At 43.4% G+C, this 23,586-nt stretch overlaps 3 protein-coding genes across 4 annotated transcripts in view; 2 read left to right on the top strand and 1 right to left on the bottom strand.

Annotated features, from left to right (window-relative positions):
- The window catches only part of mmd2a (monocyte to macrophage differentiation-associated 2a), a 16,562-nt gene extending 8,704 nt beyond the window's left edge, over window positions 1-7,858 (top strand). The window contains exons 4-8 of the mRNA XM_005743468.2: window positions 2,472-2,546; window positions 2,639-2,740; window positions 2,923-2,992; window positions 4,484-4,680; window positions 6,219-7,858. Coding sequence (XP_005743525.1) covers window positions 2,472-2,546; window positions 2,639-2,740; window positions 2,923-2,992; window positions 4,484-4,680; window positions 6,219-6,324 — 550 coding nt within the window. The 3' untranslated portion in view covers window positions 6,325-7,858. The remainder of the gene's footprint in view (window positions 1-2,471; window positions 2,547-2,638; window positions 2,741-2,922; window positions 2,993-4,483; window positions 4,681-6,218) is intronic.
- A 59-nt stretch (window positions 7,859-7,917) lies between these two features.
- ap5z1 (adaptor related protein complex 5 subunit zeta 1) lies at window positions 7,918-17,415 on the bottom strand. Of its 2 annotated transcripts, XM_005743469.1 has the most exons (18): window positions 17,215-17,415; window positions 16,759-16,896; window positions 15,765-15,945; window positions 15,358-15,508; window positions 14,895-15,007; window positions 14,546-14,711; window positions 14,227-14,274; window positions 11,836-11,976; window positions 11,700-11,737; window positions 10,299-10,461; window positions 9,959-10,137; window positions 9,732-9,874; window positions 9,519-9,637; window positions 9,154-9,281; window positions 8,951-9,048; window positions 8,726-8,858; window positions 8,389-8,603; window positions 7,918-8,290 (listed from the first exon to the last, which is right to left on the bottom strand). In XM_005743469.1, the coding sequence occupies exons 1-18, from the start codon at window positions 17,253-17,255 to the stop codon at window positions 8,038-8,040; spliced, it is 2,448 nt and encodes an 815-aa protein (XP_005743526.1). In that variant the 5' UTR covers window positions 17,256-17,415; the 3' UTR covers window positions 7,918-8,037. The 2 variants fall into 2 exon arrangements, with proteins under 2 accessions (XP_005743526.1, XP_005743527.1); XM_005743470.1 differs by lacking the exon at window positions 14,227-14,274.
- A 2,273-nt stretch (window positions 17,416-19,688) lies between these two features.
- The window catches only part of card11 (caspase recruitment domain family, member 11), a 21,298-nt gene continuing 17,400 nt past the window's right edge, over window positions 19,689-23,586 (top strand). Inside the window, exon 1 of the mRNA XM_005743466.1 lies at window positions 19,689-19,927. The gene's annotated coding sequence lies outside the window, so the exon portion shown is untranslated. The remainder of the gene's footprint in view (window positions 19,928-23,586) is intronic.

Genomic DNA, 23,586 nt, shown 5'->3' with positions numbered 1-23,586 from the left:
GGGAGATTTCACTTGTCATGTTTGCATAGTAAGCTAACGATTAATAAGACGATGTCAGAGGAATTGGTGCGCAAATTATCATCACTCACAGATCAGTGCTGTCGCTCTCTATACACAGTTGCACGATTGCAAAGTGAAAGCAAAAAACAAGCGCAAATTCAAACGTGATTTCAATATGTCACATATTGACAGTGGCTCATCGATGCCAATGACATAATTACCCAGCTACATTTCCGAAAGAATGCAAAAGCATTGACATTGTAGCGGGTCAGGGCTGTTCGGGGTTCTGTTTGTACAGTTACGTTTTGTGTATGTTGCCATGGTGACGGGTGATGCCCTCTCGCTGCGACAGTGTGTCCTTCCGGGGTCAGAGGGCGCCCTGTGTGTTGTTGTTGCTGTGCGGTTGCCGCGCTGAGCAGTTAGCTAGCGGCAGTGTTCTTCTGCAGATGTCAATAAACGGCTGTGCTCCCTGGCTAGCTCACGGGAAGCAAGACCAAACCATACCTCCGTCTCCTCCTTGTCTGAGCTCGCCACAATATATTTTTCCTTCCTACAATAGCCCGACGGGCAGGGCAGAGAGATTTTGGTAGCCCGACTGGAAAAATCGCTAGCCCCGGGATGTCGGGCTAGCGATTTTGCAAGCCCTGGAATAGTTCTCCAGGCTTTGTGAAAGACATTTAAAGCTCTTCTTTGGATGTTAGCTGCCTCTTGTTCTGTTCTCTGTCAGAATGATCTCAAACAAATTAAGTTGTTGCCAGTCAGATGCTTTTCAGATGGTATTGCATGATGGTTCTTTCCTGTGTTTGTAATTCAAAGAATTGGACAATAACACAGTCCTAATCCATAACAGAGCCTCTGCTGTTTTACAGATGGCTGTAGACACTCTCTGTTGTACCTCTGTCCTGTCCTTTCCATACATATTAAAATGAATCTGAACCAGAAAAACGTTCAAATTGGGATTAATCACTTCATCTGACCTGTTGTCACTGATTTTCAGTTCTTTTGCAATTTGCCGTACTTCAACCTTTTCTCCCCATTCCCCTTCCTTAATAATAGCTTCTTGACAGCCACACTTCCACTGAGACCATTTCTGATGAGGCTTCAGTGAACAGTAAATAGGATGCATCTCTCAGGTCCCGTGTCAGGTCTTTGCAGGATTATCTCCGACTTCTTGAGGTCATGACTTTCAGATAGAGTTCGTCTGCTGTAGATAGTTTTTAGGCCTGCCACTTCTTCTTTTGTCCTCCACTTGCCCAATTTACTTAAGTGTTTTAAGGACACACTGCACACCATGCTGATATGGCAGGTTTTCAAAAGAAATGGGAACATGTGTTGACATGTTTTTACTCACAACAAAGTGCCTAAAGATACTATTTAAAATTGGTTCCTTGCTAAGGTGTCTGTTATTTGTGGACACAACACGGCATCATTTCTTGAGTTAGTCACCTTTTTGATCCTTGAACAGTTCACAGGTCAATTTGTTATGTTTCAACAAGAACAGGTATTTTAATGCTGCTATATAAAAATACATTTCCAGGAGATCTAAAATTATTACATGGATTATGCTTATAAAATGTGCTCATGGTTTTGGTTTAACCCTGTAAGATCAAGCCTGCACGAGGGTTGATCTTAGCAGGCCACGTCACCGGGTGACTATTCTTGTATGAAGAACAGCAGATGTTTTTTTTGTCCCATTGCTGCAGGTGTATAAAATCAAGCATCTAACCATGCATTGTAAATAGCTCACCAACTTTACACTAACTGTAACAGGATGCCACCATTGCAAAAAGTCAGTTTGTGAAATTCCCTCCACAATCTACTGCAAGTTATATTATTGCAAAGTGGAACCACTGCAAGGCAGCCACAAAGTGTCACACCAGGTAAAGTTACAGAGCATGGTCGGCGAGTCCTGATGCCCACAGCACGTAAAAATCATCAGTAACTGCAGTGCTCCAAACATGAGCATTAATGCAAAAAGCATCAAGAGCTGTTTGGGTTAACATTGTAGTGCTGTAATTGTAATGTGTAGGTGATTCAGTTCATTTTGTTATACAGCCCCAGAAACGTGGATGCGTATTAAGAAAAGGTGCATGATTTGTAGGACTCACTTTGACAATTTAAATGTGTTTCTACCCTTTACACAACATTTTCAGAGTCCTCCTCTGGTCTTTCAGCCATATTGCTGTCCAAAAAACAAACAACACTTTCCACACTTTGGTGGACAATCGTATGACCCCCTATGAATAAGCAGTTGGCGACAGTGGAAAGGAAAAACTTCCTTTTATCAGGAAGAAACCTCCAGGAGAATCAGGCTCAGGAAGGGGCAGCCATCTACCCCGACTGGTTGGGGGTGCGGGGAGGAAGACAATAAAAATCTTCATACAGCCTGGATCCTTTAAATTTTAGACTTATTATGTTACTCTAACTGAATCTTCACAAATGAGCTCATGCCTCCCCCTCTCTCCGTGTAGGAAGGTGGAGCAGCGCTTCCACATGTGTGACAGAATGGCCATCTACTTCTTCATCGCAGCCTCCTACTCTCCATGGTGGGTCATGTGACTACAGCAAAAAAATAAATAAAATAAAGACCAGAGCGAACACACTGTAACTGTGTAGGTGCGATGTCGTGTTTCCTCAGGTTGATGCTGAGGGAGCTGGGACCCTGGACGTGCCACATGCGCTGGCTCATCTGGGTCATGGCGTGTATAGGATCGGCGTATGTCTGCTTTTTCCATGAGAGGTAACACAGCCTCCGTTTGTACTGTGTGCACTAATTTGACACAGTTAACCTGAAGCCAAACGCCTCCATTCAAGTGTTGACAGAAAACACAAGACTGCTGTTTGGAGCACAAATAATTAGGCAGGAAAATGGAGGTATTGTTATTTTTATTATGACTTCACGGTCCAGTTTTCTACCTGCAGGTACAAGCTGATCGAGTTGCTGGGATACGTGGCCATGGGGGCTGTTCCTGCTTTGGTCATTCTCTCTATGGTAAGTCTACATCACATAGATGAGTCTTTCTCAGCGTCTGCCACTCCCCTTCCCCCCTGCAGACTTCCTTCCACTACCGTTACTATTTAAAGAACCAAACCGCGGCTTTTGTTTGAGTGCCCCATAACCCACAGATGCGTCTAATTGCTGGTAATAGAACTGCTGACTATTTTCCAATGCATAAGTCTTACATTGACTTCCCCTGTTGCACTGAATCACTGATTTCCATTTGATTATGCTCTTGATTTCAACTTATAGAAGCCTGAAATTGTCACTTTGAGGGTAAGACAGTCAACACCTACTGAAGTAGCTGCCACGTTCACTTACAGCCCGAGCCGTTATGGAGTGATTTTTTTTTCATGTCCCCCTGAAGATAAAGGTAGTAACGTAGCTCATTCTCTGGCTCCATAAATCACGCTGTGTTTTAGTTTCATGTCTGAGAAATTGTATTTCTTGACATCTCTTTTATTAAAGGGAAAAGCTGGCATAAATCTTATAGTCATATTTTATAAAAAGGCCTTAAACAATGTGCTCAGAACCTGAATCTGATTCCTTTGGGTTTCTTTTACCCACATGGAGCTCCAGGCCCTTATTTTTCGTAGCAGTTCATAGTTATGGTGCAATTTTCTAATGTCTATTTGAAAATTCATGCTCCAGATTTCAGTGCATAAAAACACATGAAGGACAGAAGAAACAGAAATCATTTAGGCCAGGCAGGGCATGACTTGATATACAGTATACTCCCAAAGGTATTCACTCACCCATGCAAATCACTGAATTTAGGTTTTCTAATCACTTTCATGGTCACAGGTGTATAAAACCTGGCATCTAGGCATGCAGACTGCTTCTAAAGATGTCAGGAAATCAGCGAATTCCAGCATGGTACTGTGATAGTCCAGCCCAGTCATGAAATTTTCTCACTACTAAATATTCCACAATCAGCTGTTAGTGGTATTATAACAAAACGGAAGCGACAGGAAACGACACCAACGCACAAATTCCAACATGCACCTCAAAATCACGTGTTATTACAATGTAAGGATAAGTGGTTAGGATAGTCCGTGATACAGCCTGGGCCCTTAATAAGTCAACGTAACAAACCTTGTTGGTCTGATCTTCTAAAATAACCAAAAACTACTCATTACTCAGTATAATTTGTTGCTTCTTTCTTTTAAAGCTTTGTTATCATGCTGTACCTACAGGTAAGGAATTTTAGGTATATAAAGTTACACTCTAACCTGTGAAAAAGTCCTTGGTAAATGTTGGAAAACTACACCAAGTATTGGGCTGTTCGATGAAGTGCTACTCCGTCTTTTATGGAGTGGGCATGTAAAACGGCATTTCTCAAAAATTTGGGAAACCTCTTTTAAATAAGAGTATTTCTTATTTCAGATGAATTCAACCAAAAACTGGATACATCTTTAGCAAACAAATATACAGTTAAATAAAGCATCTTTAAATTAAATACCAGCAAACTTTCCTATGTTCCAGGTGGAGCGCACAGGTGTGTGTGAACTGGCCGTGGGAGGTGTCTTCTATGGAGTAGGCGTGGTCTTCTTTAAGAGCGATGGCCTTGTGCCATTCGCCCATGCGATCTGGCATCTATTTGTGGCCGTTGGAGCAGGCATTCACTATTACGCCATCTGGAGGTACCTGTATTTACCGGGGACACAGCTGCAGACGTCGAGGTGACCGGCTGCATACTGACGTTAAGCGTTTCCATGCCGACAGGCTGAATGACAAAAGTGCATTTCATGTAGTTAGGACGTTAGTGTTTTGACTACGGTAAGCTTCACTTACGAAGCTGGGCCACCGGGGACCAATTTTTGTACTGTGTGCTGACTATATAACATCTAGCCTCACTACACCAAATTGACGCTAATTTATAATGTCTAATTCTGCTCTTTTAGACGTAATTAGCGACACTGACACTGGTTTGCGTGCCATGTTGACTGTCTGTAGTGTTTCAGACGAGATCCGAGTGCCAGGCCTGCATTATGAAATCTTCCTTCCTGCTTATCTCCGCCAGTTAGAGGAATAGTTTCTAATTTTGGGAAATGTGTTTATTTTCTATCAGAGGTAGATGAGAAGATTGATAACAATCTATAATGTTTGTGGTAACCACGGTACTGTGCACAGACATGTTCAGATCTACAGATTCTACATCGCGCCATCAGAGAGACATTTGATCACGTCAACAATCTGACCCCTCAAAGAGCCCTGATCCCAGACAGACATCATGGAATCAGTTTGGGATCACATGAACAGAAGCAACAGCTTCAGGTTATATTTCACCATGTTTCAAACATCCTCAGTGACGGGCATCCTGAAAAACACGGTTCAAGTGCAATGAAGGAGAACGGGTGCAAATTCAGACCTGAAAATAATGCTCAGTGTTTTGTTACGGCTTGCGGTTGAGCGTTGAGGTTGGACAGCGGTGTGCATTGGTGCGTCACAGCCTGCTCGGAGGTTTGCTTTTGCCTGGGGGGTGTTGGAGGTGTTGCCCCATCACTTGTAAACCCTGCCAAATTATTTAAAGCATTTCATTCCTATTATAAAAAATAGACATCTATTTTGCACGGTGGCACGGCGGTTAGCACTGTTGCCGCACAGCAAGAAGGTTCTGAGTTCAATTCCACCATCAGGCCGGGGTCTTTCTGTGTGGAGTTTGCATGTTCTCCCCGTGTTTGCGTGGGTTCCCTCCGGGTACTCTGGCTTCCTCCCACCGTCCAAAGACATGCAGCTTGTGGGGATAGGTTAATTGGATAATCCAAATTGTCACTAGGTGTGAATGTGAGTGTGAATGGTTGTCTGTCCCTGTGTGTTGGCCCTGCGACAGACTGGCGACCTGTCCAGGGTGTACCCCGCCTCTCGCCCTATGACAGCTGGGATAGGCTCCAGCGCCCCTGAAAAGGAAAAAGCGGAAGCGAATAGATGGATGGATCTTTTGATGGGCTCTTACCGGCAAATCAGTAAGCAATCAGGAGATACGACTCCATTGCTACACAAGCACTCACAGTACACTTAGCTTTAAACCCCTGCACACCACTCAGGTTTCTTGACTCATTGTTGCTGATGCTGTTGCACTGACAGACATTTACTTCCTAAAATACACTGTTATAAAAAAAGAAACACTTTTTAATCAGATTATAGCATCAAGTCAATTAAACCTCTGGGGCATTGATCTGGTTAGGGTTACCACTGACACCGTGTGCCTTTCACACAGATTCACCCACGTGACACAGATGAAAAGGCCTGAAGCAGCAGAGGAAAACATTATACTGCCAGTAACATTGTCCAGCATGACTGATTTGGTGGTAGATCAGACATAGTCTGGGGAGCCATATCCTCTACAGGCAACGGCACCATGACTGCCATTTGGTGTTGGGATGAAACCTTCGGACCCCACAGACCCTACAATGGTGCAGTGTGTACTGGGTTCCTCCTGCTGCATGACAATGCCTGGCCTCATGTAGTAAGAGTATGCAGGCAGTTTCTTGGAGGATGAAAGACTTGATACTACTGACTGCCCGCAATGCTCACCAAATCCAACAGAACACCTCTGGGACATCGTGTTTCAGTCCATCCGACGCTACCAGGCTGCACCTCAGATTGTCCAGGAGCTCAGTGATGTCGTGGTCCAGATAAAGATTTCAGGGTATCTTTGAATTCAGCCCTCTGTAGGTTGATCATTTTAATTTCCTTCAAACGATGTGTCATCTTTTGGTTCCTCATTACCCGTTCCATATGGTTTTCTTTCCCACTGAGATATTTTGTGTATTTTAAAGTGTTCCTTTTGTCCACACCAGCTGCTCAACTGTTGGTCACGACTATTCTGGGCATTATTTTACAAGCATGAGGTTACTGGAAAATCAATAAAGAAACCAGAGTATCACTATTTTTATGCCAGACTAGTAAAACTGTAAGAGTCTTATCGATCTTCTCGTCTTTACAAGAATATATATGCACTTTCCCAAAATAATGAAGCTTTCCTTACAGGCATATCTGTTACTGAGCATTCCTAAGCTGTTAAACTCCCTACTTTCAGTAATCCAACCACAACTAATGTGCCAAAACTCACTACACAGGAATCCCTTTCTGCTGTTGGTGCTACATCCTTGCTCGGTGGTAAAATATGACAGTCAGGAAGTCTCCCAACAAAGCTGCCATTGACAGGCTTTCAATATTGATTTGGCTGTAAAAGCTGTTACAGATTTTTACCACCTTATGTGACCCCTTGAGAGTATCTGCTTTTGACTTCTGTTCATTTTCCCAGTACATGCACGACCCCTGGTTTCGTAATTAAACATACTCATCTTTGGCCGACTGAGACCGAATTAAGCAATCTGCAGACAGACTTTAAGGTCACACATGTCTGTGTGACACACTGTAGCCAGACTGTAAATGATCAACCTGATGATAAGAGACGCGAGTAGAACCAGCTACTCGTGTGTGGCTGTGACTCAGTTTTGAGTTTTATTTTTTTTGACTTGTGTTCCAATTTAATTTTCCTAAAACTGTAATTTGATTTAAAAGACAAAGAAGTCCGTCTCATTATGAAAATGTCAAGGTCTAATGCATTTCGTGTCCCGTTCAGGGGACTTTTAATGCCAGTTGTTTTGTCTAAATGGTGCGCTCTTGACTTCTGAGCACTTTTCTATCAACACTGATGTGTAACGTAGAATTTGCTACAGTCCTCTGACTACGACAGAATCAACGTAGCTCGTAAATGCAAATTTCTATTCCCACATTTCTAGATTTTCTTAACTTCTAGTACTCTGATTACTTCTGTTTTAATTCTTGAAAACAGAGCACCTTCTCAGGAAATGAGCAATTTTTTAATCTTTTTTTTTTTAATCAGATGATCTATTTTGTAAAATGATATTTCTGTCAAATCACTGTAATAAAGAAGAAAGATATTACACTGAAAGGGATCTGTGTGTTTTATGAAAATCATATCAGCGTCAACATCAAACAAATCAATTACAAAAATGCATTGTCAGCGCAGGATGATGTTGCGTTTTGTACATGAGTGTGTGTTTGTGTCACTGTGAGTGTGTGAGGCTTGTGAGGGCTCGCAGTTGAAGCGGCAATGCCACATTAGTGTCTCTGTGCCACTGCGGTGCGATGACATGGGGAGGTGGTGTCAGGACACTCTGAGCTACGCCGGGGGCCTTCAGCAGCGACCACAACTCCTCCCCTCGTGTTACTATAGCTATGAGGTCCTCCTCATCAGAGCACCAGGCAACCGATCCGCTTCTGGTTACAGTCCTTAGTTTAGAGAGGAACAGAGACACCCTAAAAAGAAAAACAAAACACACACAAATGATATCAGAACATTACAAAGTCCTGGATGAAGAAAAGAAAATATTGCATCTTTAAAAAGAGTCTGTTACCGAGGTATGAGGTCATGTGACCGTGACGCCAGCTTAGCGAGAGCGCTCATTAAAGTGTTGATGACTTTAGGGGCCGGGCAAACCGTTCCAGTTGGAGGGGCAGACGAAGTGATCTCAAACAGCACCGCCTCCAGTGCTTCAAAACAGGAAGTGATGAGGCTCACGGAACAGCGAGAGTCACATGACACAGAGAGGTACTCTCCCAGCACCCACACCTGAGAGACAAACAAGCTCAGTGCTGTTTCCGCATCAGGTTTTGAGCAAATGCTGAAATGTGAGAAGCACTGGGTTTTTGCACATAACCCAAGATACACAGAAGAGTCAGCACTCTCTTTACCACATGTGTATAGAGTTCCTCTTTGCTGTAGACGTTGGCTGTGCTTCCAGCAAACTCCAGCAGCTCGTGGGACTGGTTCACGACCAGAGAGGGGTGGAGCTTACATAGCCTCAACAGGTGGCAGCTGAACACCCTGCAGAAACAGTGAGAAGTGGTTGGAGCGAGTGAGTGAGGAGATGAAGATGAGAGTGAGGCAGGCAGCAGCGCTTTGGTGTTTCGGTGTACCGGTGTATCTCTTTGATGTACGCAGGGATGTTAAGGAGCAGGCTGCTTCTCTCCAGCATCACCAGAATCAAATGAGCCAAAAGCTTCTCGTCAGCGATCTGAAAGAGACGCGCGACATATTTTTTTAATAAGGTGCATATTATAAACTGCAACACAGCAAGTACAGACGCAACGAATTTGTAAAGAATGTCGAATCTTTTCACCGTAACAATTGTGTTGAAGAAAACGTGCAACAACACGGGGACCGTCCGAGCACACTGAGTGACTCTCGGCCAGTCAGCAGCTTCAACCAGCAGCTCGTGGAGCGTGCTCAGTCGGTCAATTGTGTCACCTAAACAGGGAGATACAAAATTACAATGATTTCATTGGCTAGAGCATAATTTAAGAAGCTACCTGCCCCTGCTGCTTAGATTTAAACAGAATTACAGAAGAAACAAAAAGCAAATATACTGTGTGTGCAGTGAAGAGAAGACAGGAAAGCAGGGAGGAGCCTTGGGTCAGAGCAGACCTGGAACAGTTTGGCCTTTTACTCTTATTTGATTTCCTTCTGTTCTGTGACTTGTCCTACCTGAGCCTGCCTCCGTTCGGAGCACGAAGAGGAAAAGCCCTCTGAAAGAAGGGTTTCGAAATGCATCCAGTGACACGAAGCTGCGACCGACTGGCTCAGAGATGGGCAAACATGTGGACCTGTGACACATGAGACCCAGTGAGACAGGGATAAAAACTGTGCATGTAACCAAATCCCTGTGGGAAGCAGTTTTTCTCCTGCGTGTGCCTGAACCTGTGCTGCAGGACCAGCGTGGCAGAGAGACAGGGCAGGTCAAGCAGGGTGTGAAGCAGCTCCACCGCAGTTCCAGTTGTAACCATAGAGGGCAGCAGATCCACAAAGTCGTCCACCATCGCTGGACTGTCCCATGCTAAAAACTACACAGAAAGAGAAAACATGTAAGGAATAAAACGCACATCCACAATCTAACAATTGTTGCACATGTTTTCTCAGCTTTTCACCTTCAACAGATTTGGAAAGTAGCGCGTGTACTGTGGAACCCGAAGCTCTATGCTTTCCACGTTAAGTCGAAGGAAGCGTAGAAGCTCGTGTGCCAGGAATGGGTCATTGAAAAGCTCCGTAGGAAACCGACCAAACACCACCTTCCACACGTTCTCACAGTCCACTGCAGCCATCTCGCCTGATCGGATACAAATAAACATGTTCAACCTTGCACGCACAGAAAAAGGGGTCATGTATGATGTCATCGTGTGAGCAACCAATTTACAGTGAACACACGTGACCCTGTTTTCCGTTCTAAACTTGTGGCAGCTGCGAGCACATGTTGCTGTGTATGCGCACCGTGGTTGAGGTAGAACTGTGCTATGGGCAGCAGGACTCTGGCATTCGACAGCTCTGAGCTGAGGCGACCAAAGAGAGCCTTTATGCAGGGGAAGGTCCTGTAGACCAGCGAGGCGTCCTCAACACACACGCAGTCCAGGATGCACACGGCCTCCACCAGACACTGAAACAGGAAACAGGACACAAGGGCAGCAGAATAAATCTTGATAACACTGCAGAACTTTCTTTTGGTTAACACCAGTGGTTTCTCTAATGCAGGGGTGTCAAACATAAGGCCCTAGGGTTAGAATCGGCCTGCCGAGGAATCCAATCCAGCCCACTAGGAAATGTGAAGGAGGGCTTAGTTTTTACACGCTAACTACATTTTCGTAGCTTTTACAGCTTTTCCAACCGATAAAAACCTCAGTCATGGCCAATCATACTGCACTAAAAAAACAAAGTAATAGATAAACATCTTAATAACAGAAGAGTTCCTCTTTTTTATTATCTACAACAGAAATGTCTTTTTTTTATAGTGGGTCTGGAGTTTAAAAAAAGATTCTCTGTACACGTCTATTCCTTACAATTTAATCATGCTGACAGGTTTCCTCCACTTACTGCAGCTGCATTTCTCAATTGTGTCAAAAATCAGAGATGCACTGTTGAAACTGCACTTCTTTTCTCTTATACGAAGCTATCTGATGGACTCGGTGCAGTTAAACAACACAGGAAGGGGAGTTTTCTGTGGTCTGGCCCCTTTCAGGTCAGAGTGGGCTGTGACGTCAAGGGGTGATGTCACCGCCCAGACTTGATGTCTGGTTCAGCAACATTTATCCCCAAATGAAGAATGACTGAGCACTTTATGCACTCAACAGCTGTAAACAACCTCCAGAGGGATACATTCCACCTTCCCTTTGAGTCACTAATTCACATAGTTTGGCTCTTTTTTGTTTTGACATGTTTCTATTTATTTACATTATACTGCAAGTCATTCCCAAACTGTGTTACATATCCACAGAACTCAGAAAAACAAGTCAAACTGTGAGCTTGTATCAGCAAACAGCAGTGCATCTTACAACACCATTGTGTGGAAGTGTAACGCAAAGAATGTAAAATGTAATTAGGGGGTTAGGGGCAGAAAAGGACAGTGTAGATCAGCAACTGAGCCAGACTAAGCCAAGCATCCTATCTAGGTCTCCTTCTTTAAGCCTGACTTCTTAAACAGAACACCAGGAGGCGCTCTTTACTACAACACAGTGAACAGGAAAAGCTACAGTTATCTACATCAACACTGTGGCTCTTAGTTTAAGTATTAAAGGAAGTCAGGCTAAAAGTGTCTAAAAGTGATTTAAACCCCTCAGTTTTACAAACTGCACCATGAAATGTGTTTCCATAGTGATAATAAGTGATCTGCAGACTCACCGCTTTTTGCAGTTCTGTATCGGTCTTCTTGTGTGCCTCTGATGGAAAGAGAACAAATAAAGATCCGTGCATGAGGAATTCTGCTACGCGTCTCACTTTTCTCTCACCCGGTGCAATTTAATGCGCACACACTCACTGCGGTCGCTCTGTTCGATGAGGCGCTGGCAGTACTGGAAAGCCTTCTCTCTGAGACGCTCCTTTGGAGGCAGCAGTCGGCTGGAGGAGGACGTCGCCGAAACCATAGAAACTACGGACCCGTCCACCTCCGATCGGTCATCTGTGACAACGTGTAACGGCTCGGGAATTAGAGGTCGTGACCTTCTCGGTATAATGATTCGTGATTAAGGTCTATATCCGATTGCTCCGAACACATCAGGAGTCGGAGTTAAATTGTGTTTCTGATGATGTTAAGTAGAATCACTACAGGTTAGTAAAATGCCTCATGCCTCGACTGAAACCTACTGTTGCAGTCTCTAATTTCACCTCTTAGAACACACAGAAATGAAAGAAATCAACACAAATGTGCTCATATTTTTGTGATGTTAATCAAAGCTTAGTTACAGTATTCTTAAAGTGTACCATGCAAGGGATCAATTAGACCACATTAGCTAGTAATAACTTTGATATACACTTTCATTTTAGGAACCTTGTTTTCTTTGCTCATATTTCAGACTCCAGTACTGTGAAGCAGGATTTGAGGCTCTGTAAGCTAACATCAAGTTTAACCCTTGGATTTCAATATCATGAAGGGCGTTCCCATCTTACTGGGATTCACCATCATAGCACCCACAGCACAACCTGCTCCAGGACAGATCCACATGACTACCAAAATACCACCTATTGACCCTGCTGCACAGACAGTGACAGGATCTCCCTTTTAGAGACCGTCTAAATCCCGACAAGCATCAATAAGAGACACAAATTCTCAACAGAGGGAGCATTACTCCAGTCCAGGTTTGAAAGAAAAGGGGACACTGGACTTTCACTGTTTTAGCCATAACAGATCAGCTCCCTGATAGCAACACCCTGAACCGCTGTTACATGCAGGACGGATTCATGCTTCTGTGCTGTTTACACCAAATTCTGACCATCTGAATGTTGCTGCAGAAACTGAGATGTAACCGGGCAATGTTTTCCCGATCATCTTTTGTCCGATTTTGGTGAGCATGTGTGAATTGTAACCACACTTTCCTGTTCTTAGGTGACAAGAGTGGCACTCGATACGTTCTTGTGCTGCTCCATCTCATCTGCATATTTTGGTTGCAACGAGTTGTTATTTGACTTCTAAGTCTTGTAAACTTGAAGCGTCCTGACAATTCCGTCTTCCACAAATGACTCGATTTTCTTTTCATTTTCCTCAAATTTGTATTCTTGTGGGACATTTATGGGTTTAGCCGTATCCATGTTTGCGTTTGGTCACGCCTCTTTTACATTAACCAGCTTTTAGCTTGATTTGGAAAATCTTGGCTGACTTGTCAGGCTGACGCTGCTCAGCAGAACTATGGTATAGCCAGGTAGTAAAACAGATCTCAGGGATCTGTTGAACTTTCTTTGGTAATCTGGAACTGTTTCCGTGCCAAATTATACAATTAAATCATTGCGAAAAATGTATGCCAGTTCAGAGTGATCAGAATATTAAGCTCACATAAATCCTTTACAGTTTTGGTAAAAGATTCAAAACGCCATCAGATTACAGTTTTATAATTCATGCTTACAAAAACATGTTTTGACCGTGTGGAGAAAGGCCAACCATCACTGCATGACTAAGACTAGCTTCATATTTTGTTTGTATCTTCGAGCCAGTCTGTGGGCGACACTGATTTACCCAAATCACTCATATCGGCATCTGTTTGTATCAGTGGATTCTGTATGAGGCCAACTGGACTGGATGAGTCACACTGACAATGTAAACAAAACAGCGTCTACGTTAAAACTGAACAAATTCACTTTGTTAACAGCAAACCGATGAACTGGCTCTCTGTGCACACAGGACGCATTTAAGATCTTTAGCTTTAACATGAGCTCACTACCGAGGGCTAGATGTAAGTAACCATACACGTTTGAGAAAGTGACGATTATCACTGATGACACAATGACTAATAATTGTCGGAATGCTATTATAAGAAAGCAACACAGTCAAATTAGGGTCAAAGACCACAAACATCCAAACACAGAAGTTTCAAGATGAAATTGAACTTGCCGCCCACACTTTACACAACACATGCAATGTGTGGCTGTGTGGCATTTGCAGTTCAGCATCTCACCCTTAAAAGTGGCTGCTGTCAGAGCATATTTGATCATGATTAGGACCTCATAAGAAAAATTAGGGGAAGGCAAATGACTGCGGAAAGAGGAGGTTAAAAGTCAGAGATTATGATTTCTGATTAGAGACTTGTTTGTTAGTTAAAGTTTAGAGTTGTGAATTGATCTGTACCGCCTCCAGTTAAAGAACAGTGGGGGAGTTCAGCTTATTTAATTCTTAGAATCAGGCACATGCAGGGAAGGTTCACAACCTCTCATGTCTTACCATTTGAAAAGGAGTGGGAGACTGACAGGCTGAGTTGTAGCCTGTTTGCTGAAGATGATGAAAACACAGAGCAGGTCATCTGAGACTTAGTCATATGAAGCAATAACAGCCCTAATAACTCCTACCTTGAAGCAAAGGCTCCTCAAAAAATAGAATAGTCATTCTTGGAGAAGTATTATACGGCCATTCAAACACCTGCCATTTAAGCTAGTTTATAACTAATAGAAGCAAAAATGGCTCAGATGGGCAGAACTGTGGAGCTGTTTGTAAATAGAAACACATAAAAGTGTCACTAGCATATTACAGCAAATGGTCATACCTGCATCTACTGTGCTGCAGCTGGAATGGTAGGTGAGAAGCCAATGACGCAGCATGGAAAAGGAGTAGACGTTCATCCACTGGTCTTCAGTGAAGCCCTGACCCACACATAGGACAGTGAAGAAATCTCCGGACACAGACCCATCCAGCTCTGCTATAGGCACCGGCTGACAGTGGGAGAAGGGAAAAAATCCACAAGCAATCCAGTTTAGCTTTACTAACTTATATATTCACTAGTTCATTACCTTCCTGGAAGAGTCACAAGCTTAATGTAATCCTATACTTGCTAATACTAATAATACTTACCTAACTTACCTAATACTTGCTCAATATGAAAATTAACTGCTCACCTGACGGGATCTGGGCCCCGTGAAGAATCCTCCAGAGGAAGTCCCGACTCCCTGCATGACGCTAGCATAACGCAGCCAATCAACAAGCTTTTTGCTTACAAGGGTCATTTGATCTGCAGACAGTCAGAATTGGAGAGAGATCTGAGTGCAACTCTCTCCAGTGCAAACAACTTAAAGCAATAAGATAAGACACACGGAGGTGAATCCAGAGGTTTCCCTTTACCCCTCATTATCACTCTTCTCCAAATTAACTGTACTTTGAAGGACTAAACAGGCTTGAAAACACACAAAAATTTTCTTTATATACATTTTAATTTTATGAAATTACCAACAAACATAACACAGTGTGTTCTACACTGTATGAACAATTAGTTGGTGCACATAGCAGATGCAGGAAGTGATGTAGAATTATTTTTTACAACATTTGATAAAAGTCCAGATCTGTATCTGTATGTCCCGCTACCTTCGCTGAGGCACTCTGGGCTGTGTGTGAGGATGTTGTTGAGGACTGGCAGGGTGTGCATGAGCGAGTGAGTCGGCCCTTCAGACGGTCGACTCTCCAGATTGCGAAGGAGTTGAGTGCAGAGAGATGAAAGATCACCCTTGGATACAGCCTGTCAGGATTAAAAGTGTGAAAGAGGATTGCATTAGATAATGCCTTTAAAAAAGCCCAACAAGTAAGACACACACACACATACAACACAAACTGGGACTGTGTTACTAAATGTCTTCTATATTTAAAATTACAACAATACTGGCTAATTATTTTTCCAATATCCTGAGCTGAAAAAGGATGTGGTGAGTCTTTTAAATACATGTCTCACAGTAATGAAGAAGTAGGCTCAACCACACAATTTCAGTTCTGCCCACCTGTGAGAGCAGCAGACCAGCAGCGTGACTGTTCAGCTGACCGAGATTGTCCTGGTTGTAATTCAGCTCCTGACCAGTGAGGGGCAGCGTTTCTCTGAGCACAGCGGCGCTCAGCACCTGATGCTGCTCCGCAGGTGATGAGAGAAGCGCTACAAACCTCTTCTGGAGCTCTAAAGGCAGCCTTGGGTTGACGACAGCAGAAGAGAAATAAGACAACGCACTTATTTATCCCACAGTGATGCAGACCCAAGACATTTGGCTTGACTTGCTTTTTAATAATTATATTAAGCTGAGGGATAGATTTAAACATTATTACAACTTTAATTAAAAGTGTGGGAAGAAAGGGAAGCTGCTGTTTACTGTGAAAAAAAGACCACATGGAAAGTGAGAGGCTGAACTGTTGAAAACACTGCCTTTGAGAACACAGAGCAAAGGAACAGCAACTTGCAGACATAACAGCAAAATGTAAGACCTGACATTTATTCGTTTGAACTGCTGATTAGTGGAACTCTTAACGCTTAGGTGGTCACGGTGGATGAAACATAGTTTAGAGGTTGTTGCAAGCAAACAGATGACATAGGTGCTGATAAGATGATAGGCGCTGAGAGCAGAGGAGACCACGGCAGTGTGGAAATGTGGGTGTCTGATCACCGATTTCAACTCCGCCCCCAGTTTCTAGGCGTCCTGACTAAACCACAATCCCAAAGTTTTCAAAAGGAAACAGACATCATGCACAGGAAGTGCTACTGAAATTGACAATAAAAAAAATGTAGTGTTTGCGTACCCTGAATCTCTGACACTAATGAGGAAAGAGTGGGAGGAGGGAGTGAAAAAAGTGGGTTTAGAGAAAGAGATAAGTAGCTTAAGTTATAAGAAATGAATACACAAAGGTGGAGATGAATCATTAAGTTTAAAATGTAGAGCAGTGAGAATGAAAACTGGTATCAGCTCATCCACGACATGAAGTATGAGAGGCGTGGGTGGGAGTTCTTACGTTCGGGTGTACTTGGTGGCAGAAAGGATGAGGTGCAGCCTCTGCAGGGAGTCCACTGTGTCGTGACCGAGCTCCTTGCCCTGAAGCATCTTCATTAATCTGCTGTAAAACTTCTGCAGCTCAGACTCCTGAATCTCTCTGCAAACGACAGAGTGCGGCTGGTTTTGATCTCTTTAAAGACCCCTGACAGATCTCACGGAAGCTAAACACTCGTTGAAAAAAATAAAAATAAAACTCTGACAGAGTTATGTGACAGCGAACACATTTCTTTCTACTCAAGTTAAAGTCGCGAACGCTTTAAAGAGCCCTGAGAAGAATGTATCTTTAAAGTGCGTTTGAATAACATGGAGATATATTCAACATGCTAGCTAGCTTTGGTTTCAGTAGCTAAACAGATTAAAGGAAAGCGAAATGCGGGGAGAAAAAAAGAAAGCTATCCTTTCATTCTGCCCTTACCTTGCTTGTTTAATTAAACTCTCTGAAGCGTGGGAATACATTTTGAAAGAAAATTATTCTGCCACATCTGTCTGAAGCGGAAGGTAAACAGTCCGTTTGCTAATCGAGTCCTGACTGGAATCACATGACGTGACTTTAGTTCCGCTAATGAACTACAACCACTGCCGGACTCTCCCACTCCGTTTGTATTCAAACAGTTTAAAGAAAAAGTGCACGGTGGCAGGCATATAATACGGACGAACCGAATAAAAATGACTGTGCCTACAAACCTTCTTCCGAAGCATTTGAAAAGGTTCCAGGTTTTTGCGACAGTCCTTCGACTACACAATACGTTACAATCAGACGACAACGAATTTCTCAATTATAGAAGGGTAAATTTAATTCTTAATAGGTTACATTGTAACTTTTAATTTTGTTATGTCTTTATATTTAAACATTTACTTAGTTTGATACTTTTATAAATACATTTTTTCTTCTTCTCTCGCCTCTCCAGCTTTGTCCTACTAAACCTGAGCTGTCCCTTTGATGTGATGGTTTCTAATTCTGTCCTGTTTAGCTCTGCCTCTGTACATGATAGCAGGTCTCACTACCGTCTTGTAGTGCTGATACTTGTAGTGTTTAAACTAATACAGAGCCAGTAATGCCAATATCAATACTGAGACCGATACTTTCAACTTTCATGCTAGTATCGATCTGATACCAATACCAGTGTTGGTATCAATACTATAGATCTGCGGACCCTCACATTCTGTAACCTTCGCTTTCACCCTTCCCTTCCTAGGCATTTGTCCCACAAAACACCTACACCACTTGTCTCCACTCACTCCACCCTGCCTGCACTCTCTTCCTCACCTCTCTTGTGCACTGTCCATTGGTTTGCATGGTTGACCCGGGGAATTTAAACTCACACACATTCACTGTCTCTACTCCTTGCTGCTTCACTGTTACACCTGTCTCCCTCTCATCCACACACATGTATTCTGTCTTGCTTCTAATGACTTTCATTCTTCTTCTCTTCAGTGTATACCTCCACCTCTCCAACCTCTTTTCGACCCACTCCCTTCTCTCCCTACAATGGCGTCCCTAAACATCACAGTCCACGGAGACTCCTGGCTGAGCTAATCTGTCAGCACTTCCTCTTCCATCACTACTGTCTCGCTGTCCTCATACGTCCCTCATGCAGTACCACAGTTCCTCTCTTGGCACCTTATCATATTCATTTTTCTTTAAATCCACAAAGACACAATACTACTCCTTCTAATCTTCTCTGTGTGTTCCCATCAACACTCTCAAAACAAACATCCCATCTGCAGTGCTCTTTGTCATCATGAAGCCACACTGCTGCCTACTGCTCGTCACCTCCCTTCTTAACCTATAGCTTTAACGACTCTTTCCCACAGCTTCACAGTACGGCTCATCAGCTTCATTCTTCACGCATCCTCACACTCCATCCTCTCCTTATCTCCATGTCACCTGGACCAATCTCCTGACTACTCTTCATTTACTACTATAACTTATGTAAAATAAATTGTGTTTATTTTCTTTAGTTTTGATCGCTCATTGTGTTGAATTCTTTCTATGAGTCTGTCTGCAACACACAGTTGTTGTTTTTTTTAACTGTTTCTGAATCGGTCAAAGTAACACTTCTATTTGCTTTAATGCAAATTAGCCCCTAGTCGTGTGCTCTTTCTCCAGTGAAGAGAATACAGCTCCTTCTCTATGTTAATGATAGTTGCATAATCCCACCACAACGTCTTCTTCCCCTATTTAGACGTGAAAGACATTACAAAATTGCGCACTATTAATACGCATTTTGCTCGCGTGTAAAGACCAGTTTTGTTTTTTTTAGCCAGTTGTGGCTGAAACTTCACTTGTATGTGAAATCTAGACGAATGGCACATCGGCTCTTATGGACTAAAGCAACAGATAAATAGTTTATGCAGTGTCAGGGTGCTGAAATGTTGCCATCATCAATGTAACAATATGTAGGCCATATAAAGCCATAAAAATACAAATACCTATCGGGTGCCTATGGCCAAAGGGTGTTTTCACGTTATGATCGGTGAAGCTTGATCCTCGGGAATGCATTTAAGTGTTTCTCTTTCTGAAGCACAGCATCAGACGAAGATAATGAAGTGAAATAAAAGGGGGGAAAAGAAGCTGCCGTTAAGTTGATATCACCCAGCTGAGTTTACGTCACATTGTTAGACAAGAAGCATAACAATCCTCATATAATACACTGTAAACTCACAGGTCCCTGTTAGAGTGGACGGGTTTATGGCAGGGCAGTGATGCCGTATCTGATCACAGCCACAGCGCAAACACTTGCAGGTCACGGCGGCTGCTGCGGGGTTGCGCTCTTCCTCACCTCCGTGCGCAGAGCTTGTTATTTCCATCCGAGCTCACATCGCCCGCCTCCTCTCTCTCTCTCTCTCTCTCTCTCTCTCTCTCTCTCTCTGTTTCTCTATCTCTATCTGAGGCAGTGAGTCGGGGCCGCAGCTCCCATGCGCTCTCCGCTCTCTTTTTAAAAAAGAAACTTCTCATTCTTTCGGATAAATGGAGACAACCTGAGCTTTTAGGATCCATGGTGGATAAACCGGTGTTTAGATTTTAACAAGGCAAGAAAAACAACAGAATCAGGCTCCACACCGCAGCTATAGGCCAACTTTACCGACTCTGCGACTCTTTGAAATTCACATCCGCCGCATCTCAGGTAAGCAAAAAAATGGCCGGTATAGAATTGCCCGTCTCCCCTCCCTTTCCCTCATAAATATGTCAAAACTTTTCATATTTATTATTGAGGGAAAAGGTTCACCAACAGCCTTGTAAACGTGCCGCACTTTTTTGGAGTGGAAAAAGCGAGGAGTCACACAGGCTTTACACCTCATATCACCGCAGCGATGACAGACTTTCTAAACCGTGCTGTGTGTCATCTAGATTAGAGCTATGATTAAAATATAGACCGCACCACCCTTCTGAAAACAAGGCAGGTATTCTCTCAGAAGAAACGACACTCGATAAAAGATGATGGCAAATCTGTCATCTGCATTTATGACTCCGTTCACCTGTTTTTCTGGCTCTTACATTAGTAATATAATATCTGCAATCCTGTCATGGTCTGCTCTTTATCTGGCAATATCCAAATGTTTGGGATTCCAGCAGCAGGTGGAGAAACAATGACATCCAGTGAGAGTGAGGGAGACGCAAGGACACACACATGTCACGGACAGCGCACCGAGATGTGACTGGCGTCGGCTTGTAAAAAACCAAAAACCTTATCATGTTTGCTGAAAGTGTTGAGTAATATTTGTCAGGAAATGGGGCGATCTAATTTTAAAAAGTGCACAAAAAGGGACACCACCCCATCAACAGCATGCACTCCCTTTTCAAATGCTGTAAGCAGAAAAAGGAGTAATATTAACTTGTTGTGAAAGCTGGTCTAACAGGCATGGGAAGCTATGCCTATTGCCTGTCATCTCTGGGCTCAACTGTTCATTCTTTTCAGTTAAATTAAAAGTGAGATGCAAAGTATTTTTTTGCTTATTTATTTGTTCTGCTAAACTACGAAAGCAGTGCATATTAATCTTTTAGAGATGCTCGACGTCCGCCTTTGTCTGCTGTGTTCTTTCACCGATCTCCACAGGGGGAACCCAGATATCAAATTCTTATAGCTTCAGCTATTCGGCCAGACAATGGAGTCTTTATGATGGTTTGTGCACCTGAACCAATCATAATCTGCCTATCAGCTAGCTGACCCGCCTGTATGAGGCCAACACTCTGACAGTAAGCCTTGACCCCCCCCCACGTAGGATCATATGACCTGATCTCGTGCACCTGGATGGACTGTATTTGAAAACTCAATGCAAAACATTTATCCGCAACAGAATAAAGCAGAAAATAGTACAAATTGCATGTGCGGATCAATGGCACTGTCATCCTATGTCACACATTGTGAGTTGCAACACTGTTAAGCTGTATATTAGATCAAAATTTGAATTATTTGTATTATTTTATTTAGAGAGGAATATCTGTGCGTCTTTACCGTTTGCATCTTCCTAATTAAATTCTTTCAGCACTCTGATTTTGCAGGGATTTATACAGAGATTTATGTTCTCTGGGATTTACAGTGAACACCCCCCCTGCCACTGACTTTTTCTTGTTGATTTGAAAATTAATCTCAGCTTCCATTACATGCTCTGATCTTAGATGGACCCGCAGAAACTAGTGTCATGTAAGTCTCAGAATGACTGCATATTCGCTGATTGTCAGAGAGTGGTCTCGAGCAAACTGATTCCCATGATACAACCTGGTTTCACAGCAGTTTGGTGTGTTTCCAAAGCGGTTCACACCCGGCCCTGAAAGAAAAGCTTTCTAAATAGTCAGTGCACTGCAGACAAAGGATCACCATTTTAAGGACACTTTACTGCTTTCCATTACAGATGCACAAAAATGAAAATGGTTTCAGAATGAGTTTCATGCCGTTGTATTTGAGGTGAAACACTGACGCTCAAATCAACTGAAATCCCGTTTGAAAACCATATAAAGTAAGTCTTTCACTTGGGTGCACAGGTCCTGATGTAGAGCAACGTTAAAGAAGCACTTGAAATGGAGGTTTCTTTATTTATCGTGTTTCACTGAGTGGAAATACTGAAGCGAAAACATGTAGTGTGACTTCTCCAAAAAGGAAATTCAAATTTTTTTTCTTTGGGTGGGTGTGTGTGTGAGTGCATTTCTTCACCTGCAAAAAGTCAAACTGAGTTTTCTAAGTATAGAGACATTAACAAAAAGGAAGGGAGGGTTAGACACACACACACACACACACACACACACACACACACACACACACACACACACAGCGCCCACCTACGTCCTTTCAGGACAAAAGTAGAACCTGAAGTCCCTCCCCCTCCGCTCGCTCTCCCAGCAAACACCGCCGATCCGCGGCCAGAATCACCTCCCGACTAAACATAAGAGCTGCAGGTTTCAGTGGTTTGTTCGTACATTTGTCATTAACAGACGTGTCACATGCAAAAACACGCTGAGACATAAAGACAACGAAGGAAGGAAAACCAGCACAAACAGGCTGCGCAGCACCCAAACATCAGAATCACAGTTTTTATGTTTTTATGACCTTTTTCAGACATGAGTCGGTAAAATATTTAAACTGAACAGAAGCTGAAATGATGAAGTTCATTTGTTTACAGCTCTACAGGAGTGTGGATTTAATCACACCTTTAATCATCTTTGATGTGGACTTCAGCTTTGCTAATAACACTGAACACAACTACCCACAATTCACTTTGTTTGAATTAAAGCAGCGAGGCAGGAGCGACTTGAGACTGTCCTCAGTCTGAAGCCGTGTGGTAATAACATGAGTCTGAGTTGTGACCTTGTGTATGTCAGTCCCCTCCTTTCTTTTTGTTTGGCCCTCCTTTTGTTGTCTTATGTTCAAATGTCATTGTCTATAAAAACGGTAGCACGATGACGCTCCTCAGCTCATTTTAGAGCGCCATCCTCAGTTTACACTGAGCCAAGATGGCAGCGAAGTCACAAAACCTCCCTGTGTGAGGATGATTAATGTTTGCAGGTAGAAGGTGACTTCTACAAACCCTCCACATCGATATCGGGCGCCGCCGCCTCCCTCTGTCCTTCTCTTTCTGTCGTTCATTCAGATGATTTCAAATGATCGTCGGAGATGTTGAAATGGTACAGATCGAATGTCATTCCAGCATCGCTCCAACAAGCTCAGACAGACTTTTAAAAACCACTTTGGAATAATCTCACAATCTGATCCATCCTAACCCCACACGCTACTCAAAATTCCCGCGGGAACTGAAACGTTGCAGCTCTCCTGAGGACAGAAGGACAGAGCTCTGGAAACGTTCGGCACCACAGAAGAAGAAGGAGAGCAGCCGACACAGGGAGCAGACCTACCTGTCCGAGGTCCAGCGTGACGTTCACCTCGTTGAACTCAGTGCTGCGAGACAGCGGCGGGCTCTGCCACCATCGCTCCGTCCCGTCGATGGCGTTGGTGATGGGATGGGCGCGGTCGCTGTGGCCCTGGCTGCAGATGTCGCAGTACTGCCCCTGAGAAGAAACAGAAATCAATCATCCTGTTACACCAGCTGTTCGGGGAACATCTGCCCATGAAGTGTCTCAAAGCGCCTCTTCGGCTGATGACAGGACAGCAGCGTTCCTCATGGCGGGGTCACGGCTGCTCCAGAACAGCACCGTGACAACTGCCACAAACGATTATTCTGATAGTCGACTAATCAGATCATCATCCATTGGACGTAAAACGACAGCTTATTGCACCAGCAGCATCTGCTCTTATATAACTATCATTAGCTTACAGCTTTAAGTGTTTAAGGT

Source organism: Pundamilia nyererei, unplaced genomic scaffold, assembly GCF_000239375.1.
Source record: "Pundamilia nyererei isolate P.nyererei 1_Seehausen unplaced genomic scaffold, PunNye1.0 scaffold00132, whole genome shotgun sequence".
NCBI classification, from domain to species: domain Eukaryota; kingdom Metazoa; phylum Chordata; class Actinopteri; order Cichliformes; family Cichlidae; genus Pundamilia; species Pundamilia nyererei.
The sequence above is the reverse complement of the archived record's forward strand: the minus strand, read 5'-3'. Positions and strand labels throughout refer to the sequence as shown.

Excerpts from the sequence above, each read along its gene's own strand:
- ap5z1 (XM_005743469.1), bottom strand. The coding sequence starts at position 17,255 with ATGTATTCCCACGCTTCAGAGAGTTTAATTAAACAAGCAAG. Across the intron at positions 11,977-14,226 it reads CTCCCACTCCTTTTCAAATG|ATGACCGATCGGAGGTGGAC; the intron begins GTAAGACATGAG and ends ACGTTGTCACAG. Across the intron at positions 9,638-9,731 it reads ACGCTGGTCCTGCAGCACAG|GTCCACATGTTTGCCCATCT; the intron begins GTTCAGGCACAC and ends CATGTGTCACAG.